Source organism: Pezoporus flaviventris, unplaced genomic scaffold, assembly GCF_033815535.1.
Source record: "Pezoporus flaviventris isolate CSIRO_AGI_PZ_B2104156 unplaced genomic scaffold, CSIRO_AGI_Pfla_v1 ptg000225l, whole genome shotgun sequence".
In the NCBI taxonomy this organism is placed as follows: Eukaryota; Metazoa; Chordata; class Aves; order Psittaciformes; family Psittacidae; genus Pezoporus; species Pezoporus flaviventris.
This window is the reverse complement of record NW_026892773.1, coordinates 422,505-441,696: the sequence shown is the minus strand read 5'-3', so window position 1 is coordinate 441,696 and position 19,192 is coordinate 422,505. Positions and strand designations below refer to the sequence as shown.

The following is a 19,192-nucleotide window of genomic DNA, read 5'->3' as shown; positions in this document are numbered from 1 at the left end:
TGTGCCATGGGTTCATCCTGAAGCAAGTTGAGAGGGTTTCTAATCACAACCCTCTGCATATGTGTGTCGAAGGAAGATGCTTGTCCTACTGCTGAGAAGAGGTGCCTGAGTGTCAGGTGCCCTTTTAGCAAGATGGTCATTGTCTCTTTCAGGATGCACTGCTTTCTTTCTCTCTTTTTATTCATTAAAGTTTATGCTGCATTATAGTTTGTTTCTCCTCATGTTGCTTCCCTTCGGGGATATCCAGTCAAGCTATGCAGAGTGAAATGGGATGCTCAGGCAAAATCTGTCCAAGTGTATTTGGGATGCCTTGAAGGGAGAGACAGTGGGTGGGTAAGAGTCAGTGGTAGACCACCTCTGTGCATGGATGAGCTGCGTGCACTCAAGTAGGGTGAGCTGAATGCATTCAAGGGCTATGGTCACTGTAAGAGATATTGAGTGTGATATATTTTCTGGACATACAATGGCTGGCAAGGAGCTCTGTCAGGGTACATGGGAATCGCAAGTGAGTTTGGATCCTGGATTCCATATGAGTATGCAATACAATAACCAGCTGGAAGATGTTTCTATGCAGGCTAAGACCCACCTGCCCAACACTCTAACTGTATGTTACCACTCACAATATGCACCTGCCCTTCCCTCCTCCAAGCCTTTTGTGCAAATCATTGTAGTGGAGAGAGTGCCAAAGGAGTTGAAGTGAAGCTTTTGGACAGGGCAATTGTAAACTGAGATGTGACCTCTCTTCTGGATGTTTCCACATTTGGGAAGGGTTTTATCATGGATGGGTAAAAGCTGCAGGAGGGGGCACTGTGCACATGGGTCTCATCTAAAGACAGTGCAGTGTTGTTACGTGCTGGAAAGCATGTGGAGGGTGAGCAGGGTGAAGGAAAAGCATCTTTGCCCCACTTGGAGCAGTCTTGTGCTGAAAAGCACTGCTGAGTCCCCCTGTTTGTTACTGTGTCTGAAGGGAATGCACACTGCAGCAAATGTCCTGTGAATCATTGAAGTGTGAGGTTTTAAAGTTACCTGAAACGTCAACTAGTTTGACTCTCCTGCTAAAAGTTGGGACAGCTTCCACTAAATCCTCCAGAAATCCCACACAGGTCCTTTGCACGATGTGCCTCGAGACATACAAACCAGCAATACCTTTGTCCTTTCAAGGATGTCCCAAGGTAGAAAGGCTGAGGCAGTGGTACCCCACCATCTCAATTCTCATTCCCTCCATCACATGCAGGGAAATCTTTGTGTTGCACTTCTGCTTGTGCTTTGGGTAGAGTAGGAGCCATCTGTTGTGCCATACGCCTCCAATTGCCCTTGCAAAGAGTCATGGGCCCTGTTCACTACTGAGCACTGTTGTGTCCTCTGTGAAATTCTGCCAAGCATTTGGCCATGTCCGGTTTGCAGCCATCTTCATAGCTAAAGTAGATGTGGTGGCAAAGTCATGGGGTGTAAGAAGGACATCTTTATTGGCCATGAAATGCCTTGGTCCCCCGTGTGTGTTCAGCTTTGCCTGTGGTCTCTATTTGGGAGGGGAATAGCCTTGGTCCTTAAGCACTGGTAGTCTGCTACTAAACACGGGAAGGACGAGTGAGAGAAGGAAGATGACAAAAGCGGAAGAACAACTTCTACTGAGGTCAAAGCCCATTCTCAATGAGAATGTCTAAACCCCATGACAGAGGTGCCCTGCCTAGAAAGTCATTGCCTAATACAGAGCGCATGAGCATAACGCAAGAACGAGTGGCTGGTGGAGCTGAACCTTGTGTCTATGTCCAGGCTGAAGCCTCAAGGTTATGAGGAGATGGGCCACATATATGAGGAAATACTTTAAAGTGATGTCCTTCAGGGCAAGAGTCTTGCCTCACTTGTGAGGTAGAACATTCCTCATCGGCTGCATCATCTGCCTATGCTGACTTGTCATTTCCCCTGAAAAAGTTAGGGCTCTAATAGTGTCTGTTGAAAGGAGCCTGAGTGGCTGAATGGGCACGTCATGAACAGGGAAATGAAAAGGAAGTGTTGCAGGGAACATGAAGAACAGTTCCCATTTCTTTAATTGTGATGCTTTGCATGGAAGATGAGCTTCTTGGTAAACGCATTTCATGCTCAAAGCATGCTTCTGGGCCTGGGGTGTCCTGCACTAGTATAAAAGCCAGTGCAGCTGCAGGCTCCCTCATCCACTTCTCTTGCCTTCTCCTCCTTGGTGAACAAGGTGAGCTGCAATTGAATTTGCCTCACTCCTCTGTTTTGCTTAAACTCCTCTTTTACTTCTGATCTTGTTAAAAATTTTGCTGAGAGTCTTGGTCCTTTTCACACTCTTGACTTTGGACTCTTAGCCACCACTATGAGAGGTAGAGAACGGTCTTTGGTTTTCATTCCTGTTTTGGGTTCAGGGCTCTTATCCCTCTTCTTTCCTACTGAAGCTGTCCCTGCTCCCAAGCCTGTGCCTTTGCTCTGGCTGAGCAGGCTGTCAGGCTGCTCCTCACACGCTGCCTGTGCTTTCCCTGCTCTCTCTCCCAGGTCCACCTCCATCCCACAGCCATGTCCTGCTACGATCTGTGCCGTCCCTGTGGGCCAACCCCACTGGCCAACAGCTGCAACGAGCCCTGTGTCAGGCAGTGCCAGGACTCCCGTGTGGTGATCCAGCCCTCTCCCGTGGTGGTGACCCTGCCCGGACCCATCCTCAGCTCCTTCCCCCAGAACACCGCCGTGGGATCCTCCACCTCTGCTGCTGTTGGCAGCATCCTGAGTGAGGAGGGAGTGCCCATCAACTCTGGGGGCTTCAGCCTCTCTGGCCTTGGTGGCCGCTACTGTGGCAGAAGGTACCTGCCCTGCTAAATCCAGGCTGGACATGTCCATTGAATGTGTGGACCAGGAAGCCCAAAGCCAGGTGCTGGACTGAGGACATTGCTGCTGGCCAGAGTTCCCAGATGGGTTGAGCATCCTTGTGTCCTCCTGCAAGGGAGGGAGACAAGCAAAGTGCCAGCCTGTGGTATCTGGAATCACAGCCAGCTGATGTCTTCTTCTTCTTCTGCTTTCTTCTCCACACCATGAGTCCCTGTTGCCTCCTGCTGTCCTGTGTCATGAGTTCATCTTGAAGCAAATGGGGAACCTCTCTGTTCGTCACCCTCTCCTCACGTGTGTGGCAGGAATATGCATTTTCTGTTGCTGTGAAGAAGTGCTTGACTGTCGAGTGCCCTTGTAGCAGCCTGGACACCGTCCCTTCCAGGATGCGCTGCTTTGTTTCTCTCTTTAGACTAATTAAAATTTATGCTGCATTGTAGTTTCAGTCTCCTCATGTTCCTTCTCTCCCGAAATACCTATTTAATCTAGGTAGGGGAAAATGCGATTTCCTGAATGGGAATAAGATGCATGTTAAAGCCAGTTTTTGACCTCTCTTGTGCATGGAGGAGCTGAGTACTTTCAGGGGCTTCAGTCATTCTAAGAGATATGGTGTGGTTGATGGGAGTATGGTATCATCTGAACACACAAAGGTTTTTCAGAACTTCCCCAAGGAACATATGGCCAACAAGCAAGCTTGGAGGTGCCTCTAGTTTATGAGTCTAGCCATTAAGCCACTGGAAGATATTTCTAGGCAGGCCAACATGCACCTGTATAAGGCTCTGATTGTGTGCTATATCCCTTAGTTGATCCTTGCCCTTCCCTCCTCCAAGTACTTTTTCCAAGGCCTGGAACTGAAGGGAATCCAAAAGGAGTTGAAGGAATAGGTGTCAGCCAGGGCCACTGTGTAAGGGAAGATATGACCTCTCTACTATATATTGACACAATGGGGATGTGATCATTATGGTTGTGTAAAACGTTTAGGAGAGGAATGGTCACACAGGGGTAACTCTCTGAAAGAGATGGGCAGTGCTGGTGACATATACTGGACTCTCTGCAAAGGGATAGAAGAGAACAGGAAAATCACTGTTGTCCACACTGGATCATTTCTGTGGTCAAAACCTTAAGCTGTTGTCGAGACCTTCTATGTGTGTCACTGTGTCCTGAAAGGCAGTGGCTCACAAAAGAGATGTGCTGCAAATCCTTCCGAAACCCCTCCAGCTGCTGTGAAGGCTGTTCTTAGAGAGGTGCCAACCAGTGGTCTTTTTTTTCTCCAACCATGGCCAAACTGGGGAGATTAATGAAGTGTTACACCACCACCTCAATTCTCATTCCTTCCTTCACATACAGGCAATACTTTGTGCTGCTTTTCTGGTTATGCTTCAGGTAAAGTAGGAGGCACCTGCTGTGTCATGCTCCTCCAATTCTCCTTGCAAAGGTTCATAGGCCCTGCTTGCTACTGAGCAGGGTTGTGTGTCCTATGGAAATCCTGCCAACATGTGTGCATACCTGCCTGGTGTGCAGCCATCTGCGTGGCTAAAGCAGAAGCAGTGGCAAAGACATGGGCAAGAAGAAGGATGTGTATCGATTAGGCATGACATGCCTTGGTTCCCAGGGCGCATTCAGCTTTGCCTGTGGTCTCCAGTAAAGAATACTGGGAGGGGAAAAGCCCTAGTTCTTAAGCACTGGCAGTCTGCTGCTGTCATGGTTTAAGCCCAGCCGGTAACTCAGAACCACACAGCCACTTGCTCACTCCGCTCCATTCTTCCTTCCCTGGCTCCCGGAAGGATGGGGAGGAGTGTAGCTCCCAGGGGTTGAGGTAAGAGCAGTCCAGTAAGTAAGGTATAATAAAAAACCACTACTGCTACCACCAATTATAATAATGATAAGGGAAATAACAAGGGGAGAGAATACAATTGCTCACCACCTGCTGACCAATACCCAGCCTGACCCCAGCAGCGATCTGGGCCTTCCTAGTAGCTCTCCCCAGTTTATATACTGGCATGACATGCTGTGGTATGGAATATCCCTTTGACTAGTTCGGGTCAGGTGTCCTGTCTCTGCTTCCTCCTGGCTTCCCCTCCTCCCTAGCAGAGGATGAGACTGAGAAAGTCCTTGATCAAAGTAAACATTACTTTGTAAGAACTAAACACATCTGTATGTTATCAGCACTGTTCCCAGACTAAAGTAAAAAATGCAGCACTGCACCAGCTACTAAAAGGGAGAAAAATGACTGCTACTGCTGAACCCAGGAGAGCCGCTAAATGCAAGAGGGATGCGCAAGAAAAGGAAGACGGCAAATGAGGCAGAACAAATTCTGCTGAGATCAAATCTCAGTCTCAGAGAGTCTAAACCTCATAGCAGAGGTGCCCTGCCTAGAAAGGCGATGCCTAATACAGAGTGCATGAGCCTAACACAAGAACGAGTGGCTGACAGAGCCAACCCTTGTGTGTGCATGTCCAGGCTGAAGCCTCAAGGATATGAGGAGATGGGACACATGCATCAGAAGCTCTTTAAAGTGAGGCCCTGCAGGGCAAGAGTCTTGCTTCACATGGTGAGGTAAGAAAATCCTCATCGTTGGCTGCATCATCTGGCTGTGCTGATGCGTCAATTCCCCTGGAAACATTTTGGCCTCTAATAGTGTCAGTTGAAAGGAGCCTGTGTGGCTGAATGGGCACGTCATGAACAGGGAAATGAAAAGGAAACATTGCAGGAAGCATAAACAGTGTCCCCATTTATTTAATTGTGATGCTTTGCATGGAAGATGAGCTCTTTGCTAAACACATTTCATGCTCAAAGACTGGCTCTGTGCCTGGGGTGTCCTGCACCACTATAAAAGCCAGTCCAACTGCAGGTTCCCTCATCCACTTCTCTTGCCTTCTTCTTGGTGAACAAGGTGAGCTGCAACCAAATTTGCCTCTCTCTTGTTTTGCTTAAACTGTTTCCTTTCTGAGCTTGTTATATCTTTTTCTGAGAGTCTTGGTCCTTTGTCCTGCTCCTGACCTTAGACTCTTAGCCACCAATGTGAGAGGTGGAGAAACGTCTTTGGCTTTCATTCCTGTTTTGGATTCAGTTCCCTTATCTCTCTTCCTCCCTACTGAGGCTGTTCCTGCTCCCAAGCCTGTGCCTTTGCTCTGGGTGAGCAGGCTGTCAGGCTGCTTCTTACATGATCCCTGCGCTTTCCCTGCCCTCTCTCCCAGGTCCCAGGTCCACCTCCATCCCACAGCCATGTCCTGCTACGATCTGTGCCGTCCCTGTGGGCCAACCCCACTGGCCAACAGCTGCAACGAGCCCTGTGTCAGGCAGTGCCAGGACTCCAGGGTCATCATTGAACCATCTCCCGTGGTGGTGACCCTGCCCGGACCCATCCTCAGCTCCTTCCCCCAGAACACCGCCGTGGGATCCTCAGCATCTGCTGCTGTTGGCAGCATCCTGAGTGAGGAGGGAGTGCCCATCAACTCTGGGGGCTTCAGCCTCTCTGGCCTTGGTGGCCGTTACTGCGGCAGAAGGTGCCTGCCCTACTAAACCCAGGCTGGACATCCAGTAAGTGCATCGACCAGGAAAAAAAAAAGCCAGGTGCCGGACTGAGGACATTGCTGCTGGCCAGAGTTCCCAGATGGGTTGAGCAACTCCATTTCCTCCTGCAAGGGTGGGATAGAAGCAAGTTATCAGCATGTGCTGTCTGGAAATATGTCCAGCTGATGTCTTCTTCTTCTCCTGCTTTCTTCTCCACATCATGAGTACCTGTTGCCTCCTGCTGTCCTGTGCCATGGGTTCATCCTCAAGCAAGCAGAGAGTTCATCACCCTTTCCGCATGTGTGTGGAAGGAAAACACTTGTCCCATTGCTGTGAAGGGTGCCTGTCTGTCAGGCGGCCCAGTAGCATCCCGGGCAGTATTCCTTCCAGGATGCACTGCTTTGTTTCTCTCTTTAAACTCATTAAAGTTTATGCTGCATTGTAGCTTGAGTTTTTCTCGTGTTCCTTTCTTCCTGGGATGTCCAGCCAAGCTGGGCTGGGGAAAATGGGATATTCTAGAGGTGAAGAGAGTGAATGAGTGAGGTTCACTGTTTGATCTGTCTTGTGCTTGGAGGAGCTGAGTATACTTAAGGGTATGGTCACTTGAAGAGAGATGTGGTGATAGAGGGAGTGTGTTATAGTCTCAGCATGCAAAACTTGCCATGAGCTCTCCGAATGGACATGTGAGCACCATGCTAGCTTGGATACTGCCTCTAATAACCCAGTGGAAGACATTTCTATACAGGCTAACAGTCACCTGTCCAAAGCTCTGAATGTGAGCTTCTGCCCTCCTCCAAGTACTTCCTCCAAGCCCTGAACTGAAGGGAGTCTAAAAGTAATGTTAGCCAGGGCATCTAAGAGGAGATGTAACCTCTCTGGATATTGGCACAATGGGGGTGGGTTCATCACTGTTGTGTAAAATTGTTTAGGGAGGAGAATGGTCACACAGGGGAAACACTCTGAAAGAGATGGGGAGCATCAGTGACATGCTCTGGAAACTCTGTGGAGGGCTACCAGGGAGCAGGAAAACCATCTTTGCCTCACTAAAGCAGTTCTGTGGTCAGAAGCATTAGTTGATATGGAGTCCTTCTGTGTGTGTCAATGTGTCCTGAGCAACAGTTGTTCTGAAGCAGATGTCTGCAAATCATCCCCAAACCCCACTCAGCTGCTGTGCAGACTGTACCCATAGAGGTGTCAAACAGTGATTCCTCTGTCCCTCCCATCACCCCCCAAGCTGGGAAGACTGACGGAATGGTACCCCACCATCTCAATTCTCAGTCCCTCCATTACAGGCAGGCAATACTTTGTGCTGCTGTTCTGGTAGAGTAGGAGGCATTTGTTGTGCTGTGACACTACGATTGCCCTTGCAAAGATTTATAGGCTCTGCTTGCTGGTGAGCACTGTTGGATGTCCTGTGGAAATCCTGCCAAGTATTTGGCCATGCCTGGTCTGCCGGCCATCTGCATAGTCAAAGTGGAAGTGTCAAAGACATGGGCAGTAAGAACACAGATTCAGAGAATCACAGAATTATAGAATTATTAATGTTGGAAGGAACCACTAGATCATCCAGTCCAACCCCTTTGCCAAGTTATGGCCACCTAGAGCGGGTTACACAGGAATGCTACTGGGCTGATTTGAAGTATCTCCAGAGAGGGAGACTTGATAACTCTCTTGGGCAGCCTGTTCCAGTGCTCCAATGAAGAAATTCTTCCTCTTTCTCAGGTGAAACTTGCGGTTTAGTTTATGGCCATTGACTCCTCATTCTGCTGCTGAGCATCATAAAAAGGAGGACATATGTTGATTACCAGCACGTACATTGGTCACTGGGGAGTATCCAGCTTTGTAAGTGGTCTCCAGCAAAGAGTGTTTGGAGGGGAATAGCCTTGGTTCTTAGGCACTGCTAGTCTGCTGTTAAAGGCAGGTGGGAATGAAGGAGAGAAGGAAGATGACAAAAGAGGAAGAACAACTTCTGCTGAGTTCAAATCTCAGTCTCAGAGAGTCTAAACCCCATAGCAGAGGTGCTCTGCCTAGAAAGGCAGTGTGTAATACAGAGTGTGTATGCATAGCACAAGAGCGAGTGGCTGATGGAGCCGACCCTTGTGTGTGCATGTCCAGGCTGAAGCCTCAGGGCTAAAGGAGATGGGCGACATACTTCAGGAACACTTTAAAGTGAGCCCCTGAGGGTAAGAGTCTGGCTTCACATGGTGAGGTAGGACACTCCTCATCACTGGCTGCATCATCTGCCTATGCTGACTTGTCATTTCCCCTTGAAACATTTTGGCCTCTAATAGTGTCTGTTGAAAGGAGCCTGTGTGGCTGAATGGGCATGTCACAAACTGGGAAACAAAAAGACAGCATAGCAATGAATATAAACAGTGTCCCCATTTCTTTAATTGTGATGCTTTGCATGGAAGATGAGCTTCTTGGTAAACACATTTCATGCTCAAAGACTGCCTCTGTGACTGGGCTGTCCTGCACCTGTATAAAAGCCAGTCCAACTGCAGGCTCCCTCATCCACTTCTCTTGCCTTCTCCTCCTTGGTAAGCAAGGTGAGATACAACTGCCTTTTTGCACTCTTTCTCCTTTCCTCCTCTGTCTTCTTGTATCACTGAGCTCCTTACTCTTTATGTCCTGAGTCTTGGATCCTTGCAACCACAATGGAAGGTGGGGGACGACTTTTTTCAGGGGATGTTTCAGGATTGGGTGTTTAGGATCTCTCTTCCTCCCTACTGAGATTGTCCCTGCTCTCCAGCCTGTGCTTTGCTCTGACTGTGTAGGCTGTCAGTATGTTCCCTGCCTGCTGACTGTGCTTCCCTGCCCTCTCTCCCAGGTCCACCTCCATCCCACAGCCATGTCCTGCTACGATCTGTGCCGTCCCTGTGGGCCAACCCCACTGGCCAACAGCTGCAACGAGCCCTGTGTCAGGCAGTGCCAGGACTCCAGGGTCATCATTGAACCATCTCCCGTGGTGGTGACCCTTCCCGGACCCATCCTCAGCTCCTTCCCCCAGAACACCGCCGTGGGATCCTCAGCATCTGCTGCTGTTGGCAGCATCCTGAGTGAGGCAGGAGTGCCCATCAACTCTGGGGGCTTCAGCCTCTCTGGCCTTGGTGGCCGCTACTGCGGCAGAAGGAGCCTGCCCTGCTAAACCCAGGTTGGATGTCCAGTGAGTGCATGGACCAGGAAGCCCAAAGTCAGGTGCCGGACTGAGGACGTTGCTGCTGGCCAGGATTCCCAGACAGGTTGATCACTGTTGCTCCCTCCTGCAAGGGAGATATGGAAGCAAGGTGCCAGCCTGTGCTGTCTGGAAACATGGCTAGTTGATATCTTCTTATCCTGCTTTCTTCTCCGCATCATGAGTCCCTGTTGCCTCCTGCTGTCCTGTGCCATGGGTTCATACTGAAGCAAGTGCAGAGGGTTCCTGCTCATCTCCTTCTCCCCATGGATGTGGGAGAAATTTGTCTTGATGCTGTGAAGGGTGTCTGACTGTCAGGTGCCCTTGTAGAAGCCTGGACGTTGTCTCTTCCAGGATGCACTGCTTTGTTTCTTTCTTTAAATACATTAAAGTTTATGCTGCATTGTAGCTTGAGTCTCCTTGTGTTTCTTCCCTCCTGCGATGCCCAGCCAAGCTTGGCAGGCAAAAATGGAATGCTATACAGGGGAAAGGTGTGGGTGAAGGTATGTGGTGGTTTCCATCTTTCTTGGGAGATTGGGAGGGGGTGTTCTACTGAAGTTGTCACTTGGATGACATAGTTGCATCCAACACTGCCTTTCCAAAGTCACAAAGTTTTGTCCTGAACAAAAGACTTGTGTTTTGCATCAAACCCCTTCAATTCCTTCCATGGCCAGTAGATGTGCGTGTCATGTTCAGATGTCAAATAAACAGTAACCCACCACTTCTGCCCCCAGACCATGCTCCTCAGTCCCCTTTCTGAAGTACATAGCAATGTTAGACCTGCAGAGTTACTGATTGGGAGTGTACATGACTTGTTGTCCACGAAGCTGTAGTGAAGTCCTTCTCGGTCTCTTGTATACCAGCAGATGAAATGAAGAAATCCTCCAGGGTGCAGCCATTGTGTCCTTTTCCCATTCTCTCCTGAACTGCAAGTCCACTGGGATCAGGGAGGGATATCTCCTTGCCCATGCATGGAGCTGGCATGTAGGTGGTCTGGCCTACTCCTCTGAGATATAATAGTTGCTACTGCAACAGGTGATCTAGAGGATGACAAGCTGCCTGTCCGTTCCTGCCTCATCCTCTAGTCTTCCACAGTTGATGTTTTTCCCTTTGGTCTCCAGTATTGCTTCAGGCAGTTATGTGCACATTTTGTGCTGTGCCCTACGTAGTGGGAACACCTACAGTGTCTTTCCCCATAACTAAAGCCCTATTTTCTCCATATGAAAGCTGCTGGGCATTAAATGTGGGGATATGAAGGTCTGGCAGGAGACCCTACCCATGGATTTTCTGGGGCAGGGGTAGGATTGAAAGGATGCTTAGAAGAAAGGACAGATATTGCACATACACAATGAATGTAAACTTGCTCTCTTGAATGAAAAGTCCCTCTCCCCACACTGTGGTCATAGATGGAGCTGGTGTGCTGTGTCCCAGGTGCAGAAAAGATTTCCTCTTCTTGCACATCAATGGCCTGAGTGCAAGAACTCCCAGGCCAATGGCTGTGATGAGCCTCACCTGGGATCTCTCAGTCCTCTCACTCCCCTTTAACCCACTTCTCTATTTAAGTTCTGTGCTGAGCCTTTGCCCTTTTCTTCAGCTTAGCAGTAGGAGTGTGAGCTTCCTGTTCTTTAGTACATTTGTGTATGCCTGACTCCCTTGATCCAGACAGTCATTAGTGGATGGCATGCCCAGTCTGTGCTTAGTTCTGTCTGGTTCTTATGGCCCTTGTCAGCAATTGATGAGCTTTTTGGCCCAGGTTAGCATCCAGGGATCTACTCCTAATGTGTGGAGTGACTGTGCTGCCTTATGTCAGTCCTGCATCACCATGAGCTTGATGGTTGACCTGGACTCTGGGCTGCACCTGTCTACAGTCTGTGAATTTTCCTTGCTCAGGTACTGTGCAATAGAATCATACATCTGTGTCATGTTTCATGTAATAATTTTGTCCTCTGATATTGTCACTTGAAAGGAGGCTTGTTGCTGAATGGGTACGTCACAAACAGGGAAATGAAAAGGCAGCATTGCAGGGAATGTAAGCACTGTCCTCATTTCTTTAATTGTGGTGCTTTGCATGCAAGATGAGCTTGTTGGTAAACACTTTACATGAGCAAAGGGTGTCTCTGGGCCTGGGGCAGTCTGGACCAGTATAAAAGTCAGTCCCAGAGCAGGCTCCCTCATCTACTTCTCTTGCCTTCTCCTCCTTGGTGAGCAAGGTGAGCTGCAAGTGTCTTTGCCTTCTATCTTGTTTTCCTCTTTTTCATTTGGCCTCAACTTTGCCATAGCCTTTTGGTAGCTTTTGCTGGCAGCCTTTCTCCTTGATCCTGTTCTCTCTGTTTCTTCCTCTTGTTCTCCACTTGGGAGAGGTGGAAGAAGGTCTTACACTTTTCCTGTGCCTCCTTGGGAACTTCAGCTACAGAGGCTCTCTTCCTCCCTACTGAGGATCTTTGACACCCTACACAGGCTGTCCCTTCTCCCCAGCCTGTGCCTTTGCTCTGGCTGAGCAGGCTTTCCCTCACACACTGCCTGTGCTTTCCCTGCCCTCTCTCCCAGGTCCACCTCCATCCCACAGCCATGTCCTGCTACGATCTGTGCCGTCCCTGTGGGCCAACCCCACTGGCCAACAGCTGCAACGAGCCCTGTATCAGGCAGTGCCAGGACTCCCGTGTGGTGATCCAGCCCTCTCCCGTGGTGGTGACCCTGCCCGGACCCATCCTCAGCTCCTTCCCCCAGAACACCGCCGTGGGATCCTCAGCATCTGCTGCTGTTGGCAGCATCCTGAGTGAGGAGGGAGTGCCCATCAACTCTGGGGGCTTCAGCCTCTCTGGCCTTGGTGGTCGCTACTGCGGCAGAAGGAGCTTGCCCTGCTAAACCCAGGCTGGACGTCCATCAACCAGGAAGCCCAAAACCAGGTGTCAGACTGAGGCTGGAGCTGCTGGCCAGGGTTGCCAGATGAGTTCAGTGCTCCTCTCCCTCCCTGAAAAAGAGAGAGAGAAGCAAGGTGCTTTCTGGGCACTTGGCCAACATGTCTTGTTCTTGAAATTCCTGCTCTTGATGACTTTCCATGCCTCTGTGATTTTGAATTTCACGTTGTCTTGGTATAACGCTGTACTTTAAAATGATGAACGGAGGGTTTTTATTCAGGACTTGAGGAAAAGTGAAATGTCTCTTGCTGTCTTTCACTTGCAATGGGTTAAAAGTTTTTTTCTCTTTTATAAATATATATCTTTTGTTTGCTGAATGCTGCTTGACTTTACATGATTAAACTTGTTTTGCATCTGAATATATGTTTCATTATGGTTTAATTCTCCTTTTTTCATCTTCTTGGGGCCGAATATGTCCTGTGGCAAATCTCTGCAGAGTATCTTCTCAGTGGAAAATGTGAATTGAATAGTCACCACAATCAACATGATAAAAAGAATTTCATTGTTTAGACTCCTGCGAAACACTGAACCTTTTTACCTATGTATTTCTCTTGCTATTTTTTTCCCCATTTTTTTTCCCACCTCTGTGCTTAACAGTACAATTGTCCTCTTTTAGTTTGGGAACTTTCTGATCTTATCACTTATTTGGCATCTGTAAAACTCCCAGAATATGAAACTCCCTAATTCAGAAGCAGTATTTGGGTATCTGATTTTGATTAGATTGAATACTACCAGCCTCTGAAGCTTCAACCATGACATTCTTTGAGTGATTTTGACTCAGGGCTTCAAAGGGGAAGCGCATATTCAAATCTCAGCAGAATCATAAAACTATGTTGATGATGGGCTTTGATATCTTCTCTTTCAAATATTAAGCACAGTCCATGAAATATTTTTGCTTAGCTAATCCACACAAAAACTCTCATAATTTAGAGGAAAACTGAGTGAAGAAGTAGATAAATAGCCATAGGTATTTCCTGTAAGATTAAAATCAAATTGCTCCTGTTACCACCTAGGGTTTTTCTCAAAGATCTTAAAGCTCACAACATTGTGTGCAGCTAAGAGACATCAATGACAAATAAAGAATAGCTTGTCTGTAGGCACATAAGCTTCTGAGAAATTTGTCCAAGTTCTTTATTGTATCAATGCCTTTGTTCTACTGCTGGTGCTGTGCAGGTTCTAACAGAACATAGGACAGGAAAGCAACATGAGAGAGTTGTGTAATTTTGATGACTGTCCACTTCATTCAGGGCTTTCTCCTTTAAAGCCTACTAATATCTATTTCAAAAGTGAAATGTTGTAGCGCTGATAGAGATAGTGAAGTAACCAGGGGGAAGACAACTGGAATTCAGGTTCACTGCTAGAACCAGCCCAAATGTTCACATGCCAGGAGGAAAAGATAGTTTTATATTTTTCCAAATGTTTTAAGCTTATAAGCCCTTTTTGCTTAAGAATTACTTACTTGCAAAGTTACTAAATTAAAGGGGGCTGGGGGGGGGGGGGGAAGAATGGTTTAGAGATAGTATGGGATATGTTTACTTTTAGGCTGTGGCTTGAGGCAGCAAAAGCAAGCTATGAAAGATGGGAAATCAGTAGGTCCTAGACTGAATGGAGTCTCTGCTTAAAATTTGGTTTCTTTGACTGTGCTTTCTATAGAAATAATTGAAGGGACTGGAGTGCATCCACAAGTATTTGGTGCCCCGTTGACAGAACTGGTGTGACTGAAGTAATTATTCACACGAATCTCTGAGTAATCACTCTGATGTACATCAAAGAATGGCTTCATTCTTGGTGACAGAAAGGCGTCTTTCTATGATGCAAATGGACCTGTAGCATAGAAAGTACAGAAATGAATTTCAGGAGAATAAAGTGTCCAGTTGTTAAGTGGCCTTTACCCAAGAACAGCATGTCCTGAAAGGTACATACATGCTGCTGATGAATGAAAAAGCTTGGAGAACTAGTCTCTGCCATAAGCCCCTTGGTCTGTTTGCTGATTTAAAAGAACAAAGAAACCAATGTCCTGGAATTGGCCATCTTCAGACAGCATGATGTCATGGATGCTCAACAAGGAGGTTCAAACCCTGCAGCTTGTCCAGGAGAAATTGAAAAGTAAAGTTAAAAAACATTTAGTGTATATTTATATTCCACTTACGTAACAGAATTCCAGCAGTTTGCAGTGTAATTACTGTTGTACTTCAGTCTGTAGCAAGGGAAAAAGTTCAGTGGCAATCAAGTCCTTATGTGTTGTGTTGGTTTTTTTTCCCCTATGTGGGGGATGATATCTCAAAGTATTTTAAAATTTGTATTTGTCCTCAAGGTGACTTGCGCAGTGCTATTCATACATATGGTCTGAGATGGTACAGAATGAAGATATATGTTCTTTTCTTAAAAGAACAGATAAATCAGGTCTACATGTCCCCATGTGTTATTAGCTGTCTCAGACTGTGTTATTGAAGTGTAATAGGGTGATACTATCTAAATTTGATATAGTATAATAGAATTTCACACAGGGCTTTGATGCTTTCTCACTGCATTCAGTGACATTTCAGGTGTGCATATGTTTGTGCTTTTTTATGCCTTCAGAAAACACCAAAGTTCAGTCTGGACTGTTCTTACGCTTGGCTAGAGTTGGAGCTTTGTAAACACTGGTGGCGACAAGAATTTCTTAAGGATACACACTCATATTCTTAATAAAAGAGCAGCTTTGAATGATGAATTATGCATGGTATAAATTCTTCTCAATATTTTTGCTTATGACTAAGGTGAAACATATACTGAAGCATAGAGTTTGTTGTGCCTGAAAGGTGGCACTGGAATAAATTTGCTCCATAATACCAGAAGATGAGAGATACTTGTGTGATGGAATATATATGTCAGAAGGTAAGGAAATAAAAACAAAGTAATAAATAGTAAGGAAAAGACATTTAATCAGTTGGAAGCCCTTTGCATTCAGGACATACTCGTTGGTAAATAATTTCATGCGCAAAGGATGTCTGTGCTCCTGAGGCCATTCGATATGCAGTATAAAAGCAAACTCAACTCAAGGTCCTTACTACCACTTCTCTTACATTTTCCTCTTTTGTGAACAAGGTTAGTTCTACTTCTTTCTATTTGCTGAATTCTTACCTTCATAACAATTTGTTTGCTGTTCTTTTTTCACCACAGTATTCTGCTAGCTGCTGGTTTGGTTCAGGGGAAGACTTTTTCTCTTTAAAGCATTGGGGTTTGCTGTTGGAAATGCAGGTATTTCTGCCAACTTGGCCATATAGATCCTTGAAAAGGTGATATAAGTTTATTCAAATATGGGCTTTCAGATGTGCTAAGTGGTTTACCAAATTCTAATAATAGTAATATTAATAAAGATGAACAAACTGAATGGGTAATATACCGGTGCAAGGGGGGTTGGAACAAGGTGATCTTTAAAGGTCCCTTCCAACTCAAACCATTATATGATTACAGAGATCTCTGTGCTCAATCATCTTTCAAGTAGCAATGTGCTTTTTATATCTTTAAGGGTCTTATCCATCATCTGTAATGTGTGAATTTTCAACTGGGTTGATATGAAAACAACAGTATTTGTGAAGTGTGTGGGTTCATTTATCTTCAGAAATGTCATCCAAAAAAAATTCTTTTCTTTGCTGTTTATTCCATAGAAGCTTTTCACTGTTGCCTATTTTTATCGTGATGAGCTTACTACTGGGCACAGTGGGAAATAAGTGGGTAAGATGATACATATACTAAAAGAAAGAGCTGGTGAGCAGACAAACTAGGAAGGTTTAAAGCAGAGGTCTGTGGGTTATAAAATCAATTAGGTGGAACCACAAGTTTTTGAACTCTAAATACCACTTTCTAAATGAAGATAAAACGGAGCTGCATACTGATATTAGAAGGAATAGCCATAGTTCAGCAAGGATATTGACTCTAATCACATACCCTCAACCTTCTATTACAGTAATCAACATGGACTTCAGCCCGATAAACATATCAGAAAATTCTGCTTGGTGTCTTTTAGTACTCAAGTTTTGAAATTGTGTTATAGGAAGCAATGACATCTACTGCAAGTTTAGAGAACTGGTTTCAGGGACTGTGAGAACAAAGGAAAAAATAGCAAAAATGGAAGAGACCTCAGCACCCAACAAAGTGGGATAAACATAGGAAACAGCAACCTTTGTTCTTAGTGGTATGCTGGAACCAGACACAGTGGGTATTCAGAGAGTATTTTGTTCAGGGAATATTTTGTTCAAGGCCAGGTTGTTGTCGCCCAAGGCTCTGTCCCGTGTGAGGCATCCCTGCCCATGGCAGGGGTTTGGGACTAAATGATATTAAATTCCTTTCCAACCCTCCCCATTCTATGATTCTAAATCCTGGCTTTCTCATAGGATTGAGATCCTGTCCACTGTGGACTAGCTGTCTGGGAAAGATTTCCTAAGACATCAGCTTCAAGCATCCTTAACGATATTGAAATTCATACCTCTTTGTAGGCAAAGTTGGAACCTGGAAAATTATTCATTTCATTTTCCATCTGTCTGCTGAACTCTATCCACAAGTACATTTGTAGCTAGGTATTACTCATAATTACTACTACTACAATCCTCTGAATACCTGGAGCTGGATGTCAGTAGTGCATTTCCAGACATACAGCCAATCAAAATACTAAAAGCAATGATACAGGTACGTGTCCTTTTGTTCTGCCTCCAGCTATTCCATTGAATCACCAATAACTGAGAGTGAATTACTTCATCCTCCATCTTCATGTAGCACATTTAAGAATTTTCTTTCTTTCTCAACTCACGCCCCATTCAGTTTCCCCCCCCAAAAAAAGATCCTTTGAAAGCTCCTATTGTCCTGAGCTGAGTAAATGTAAATGTAGTATGATTCCTATATTGCATTCACTTCTGATCCTGTATTTCAGAATTGCGTCCATCCTACAGACATGTCCTGCTATGAACGGTGCCCCCCCACCTCCTGTGGCCCAACCCCATTGGCAAATAGCTGCAATGAGCCCTGTGTCAGGCAGTGCCAGGACTCAACAGTGGTGATCCAGCCCTCTCCTGTGGTGGTGACCCTGCCTGGACCCATCCTCAGCTCTTTCCCCCAGAACACCACAGTGGGATCCTCAGCATCTGCAGCCATTGGGAGTGCTCTCAGTGCTGAGGGAGTACCCATCTCCTCTGGGAGCTCCTTGGGATTAGGGAGCTTTGGCTGTCCAGGCCTGGGCAGTGGGTACAGCCGGCCCTACCGTCGCTACAACACCTACCGCAGTGGCTTCTACGGGCCATGCTAAAGCATGAGGAGCAAGCAGGAAGAAATGACCAGGAACGCTGAAGCACAACTCAACACAGGACTGAGCTCATGGCCATGGTTTTCAGATGCAGTGTTAGACGCCCACAGCCTGAAGTTTATGGAGCTGTGGGAGCTAGTAATTCCCTAAAATGAGGGCCCTCCTCTTGTTGTACTATTTTATATTTCTAATCAAGTATGCAGTTCTGCTGCACAACTCTGTAATTGGTGCTGCCTGGTGTAAAACTTACAATTTAGACAGTAGATGGGACTTAATTGTCAAGGTGTAATGCTACACTAAGAGCTCTGTCCACAGAATAAATCATCATGAGATGTGCCATTCTTCCCATGCTGAAATCTATTGCTTTGCAGTATTTCAATTCACTCTTTAGTATTATTAAAGTTATACTTTTATCACATCTCTGATCTTCTGTTATATTTTGCTTCCTCACCTACCTTCTTTTGAGACTTTTTCTGGGTGAAATTCTTCACTGCTTAGATCATCACTGCCCAGAGACATGATATGAATAATACTGGGGCCACTAATAAGAGAAGAACATATGTTTAGAGCTCCAGATCAAGAAAATGTTTAATTTAGCAGCTGAATTGCTTATTGATTCCACACTGACTCATCATATTACTTGGCTTTCTGCATCTCTGCCAAGAAATTATTCTCAAGCCTGGAAGCGTTCTATGATCTAGCACAATGCCAGGGTATCTAACCCAGCATATAATGATGTTTGTTTCAAGGAATCTTGTGATTCACACTCTCAATTACTCTTATGTGGAGCTGCAGGGTACAAAGAAAGATTTACATTCTTTTACCACCAAATCACTGTTTGAATGCTTGGATTTGTGAAGTAAAACATGAAAACATTACTTCTGCTGAAGTAAAACAGCAGAATTCTCAAAGAAGGGATACACATAGCATCTTCAACAACAGTATTTGATGTATTTACTTGCTATTTACTGCATAAGTACTGTGTCTTTTAGGGCTTCTGATAAGAGCTAAGTTGTCTTTACTGTCCTGACTGCAGCCCTACAGAGTTCCAACATGAGTCAAGGAATGAAGCATGCCAACACAAAATAAATATAGCACATGCAGGCATTAAAACCTTTAGAAATCCTCACAAGTAAATTGTCTTTGTTAAAGGACAGAGCTGAAATTTAAACAAAACTTGCAACAGTTACTGAAGCTACTAAACCAGTAAGTTTGGGGGGGGAAATAGAAGAGATCCTCATGTAGGCACTGAAATAAGTCCAGTCATAAAATTTGTTGCAGCTCGTACATTGTCACCAGTAGTTAAATTGTCCCCAGGAGTTAAATTGCTTATGGTTTATGTACCAGTCTAGCCTCATCCTGGCTTTTAATGAAAAGTCTTCCTCAAAGCTTCTTTCATCTCAGAGATCTGATGATCATTTGAATGCCTTGTTCTACTACACTCAGGCCTCTGAAGTCAACATCAAGATG

The 19,192-nt window shown here is 45.9% G+C and overlaps 4 protein-coding genes and 1 pseudogene across 4 annotated transcripts; all 5 read left to right on the top strand.

The window, feature by feature from the left end:
• The first annotated feature begins 2,096 nt into the window (after positions 1–2,096).
• On the top strand, positions 2,097–2,832 carry LOC133262909 (feather beta keratin-like; annotated as a pseudogene).
• Positions 2,833–6,063: 3,231 nt separating this feature from the next.
• LOC133262893 (feather beta keratin-like) lies at positions 6,064–6,360 on the top strand. Its single transcript, XM_061442403.1, has one exon. It carries the CDS (start codon positions 6,064–6,066, stop codon positions 6,358–6,360), a length of 297 nt encoding a protein of 98 aa, XP_061298387.1.
• A 2,842-nt stretch (positions 6,361–9,202) lies between these two features.
• LOC133262895 (feather beta keratin-like) lies at positions 9,203–9,499 on the top strand. The gene has a single exon (XM_061442404.1). The coding sequence runs from the start codon at positions 9,203–9,205 to the stop codon at positions 9,497–9,499; it is 297 nt and encodes a 98-aa protein (XP_061298388.1).
• Positions 9,500–11,675: 2,176 nt separating this feature from the next.
• Positions 11,676–12,703, top strand: LOC133262871 (feather beta keratin-like). The gene is made up of 2 exons (XM_061442379.1): positions 11,676–11,736; positions 12,074–12,703. The coding sequence occupies exon 2, from the start codon at positions 12,095–12,097 to the stop codon at positions 12,389–12,391; it is 297 nt and encodes a 98-aa protein (XP_061298363.1). The 5' UTR covers positions 11,676–11,736; positions 12,074–12,094; the 3' UTR covers positions 12,392–12,703.
• Positions 12,704–17,368: 4,665 nt separating this feature from the next.
• Positions 17,369–17,838, top strand: LOC133262957 (feather keratin 4-like). The gene has a single exon (XM_061442469.1). The coding sequence runs from the start codon at positions 17,375–17,377 to the stop codon at positions 17,723–17,725; it is 351 nt and encodes a 116-aa protein (XP_061298453.1). The 5' UTR covers positions 17,369–17,374; the 3' UTR covers positions 17,726–17,838.
• Positions 17,839–19,192: the final 1,354 nt, after the last annotated feature.

What these genes read in the sequence shown, in the direction of transcription:
- LOC133262871 (XM_061442379.1), top strand. Translation starts at nt 12,095, where the DNA reads ATGTCCTGCTACGATCTGTGCCGTCCCTGTGGGCCAACCCCACTGGCC.
- LOC133262895 (XM_061442404.1), top strand. Translation starts at nt 9,203, where the DNA reads ATGTCCTGCTACGATCTGTGCCGTCCCTGTGGGCCAACCCCACTGGCC.
- LOC133262893 (XM_061442403.1), top strand. Translation starts at nt 6,064, where the DNA reads ATGTCCTGCTACGATCTGTGCCGTCCCTGTGGGCCAACCCCACTGGCC.
- LOC133262957 (XM_061442469.1), top strand. Translation starts at nt 17,375, where the DNA reads ATGTCCTGCTATGAACGGTGCCCCCCCACCTCCTGTGGCCCAACCCCA.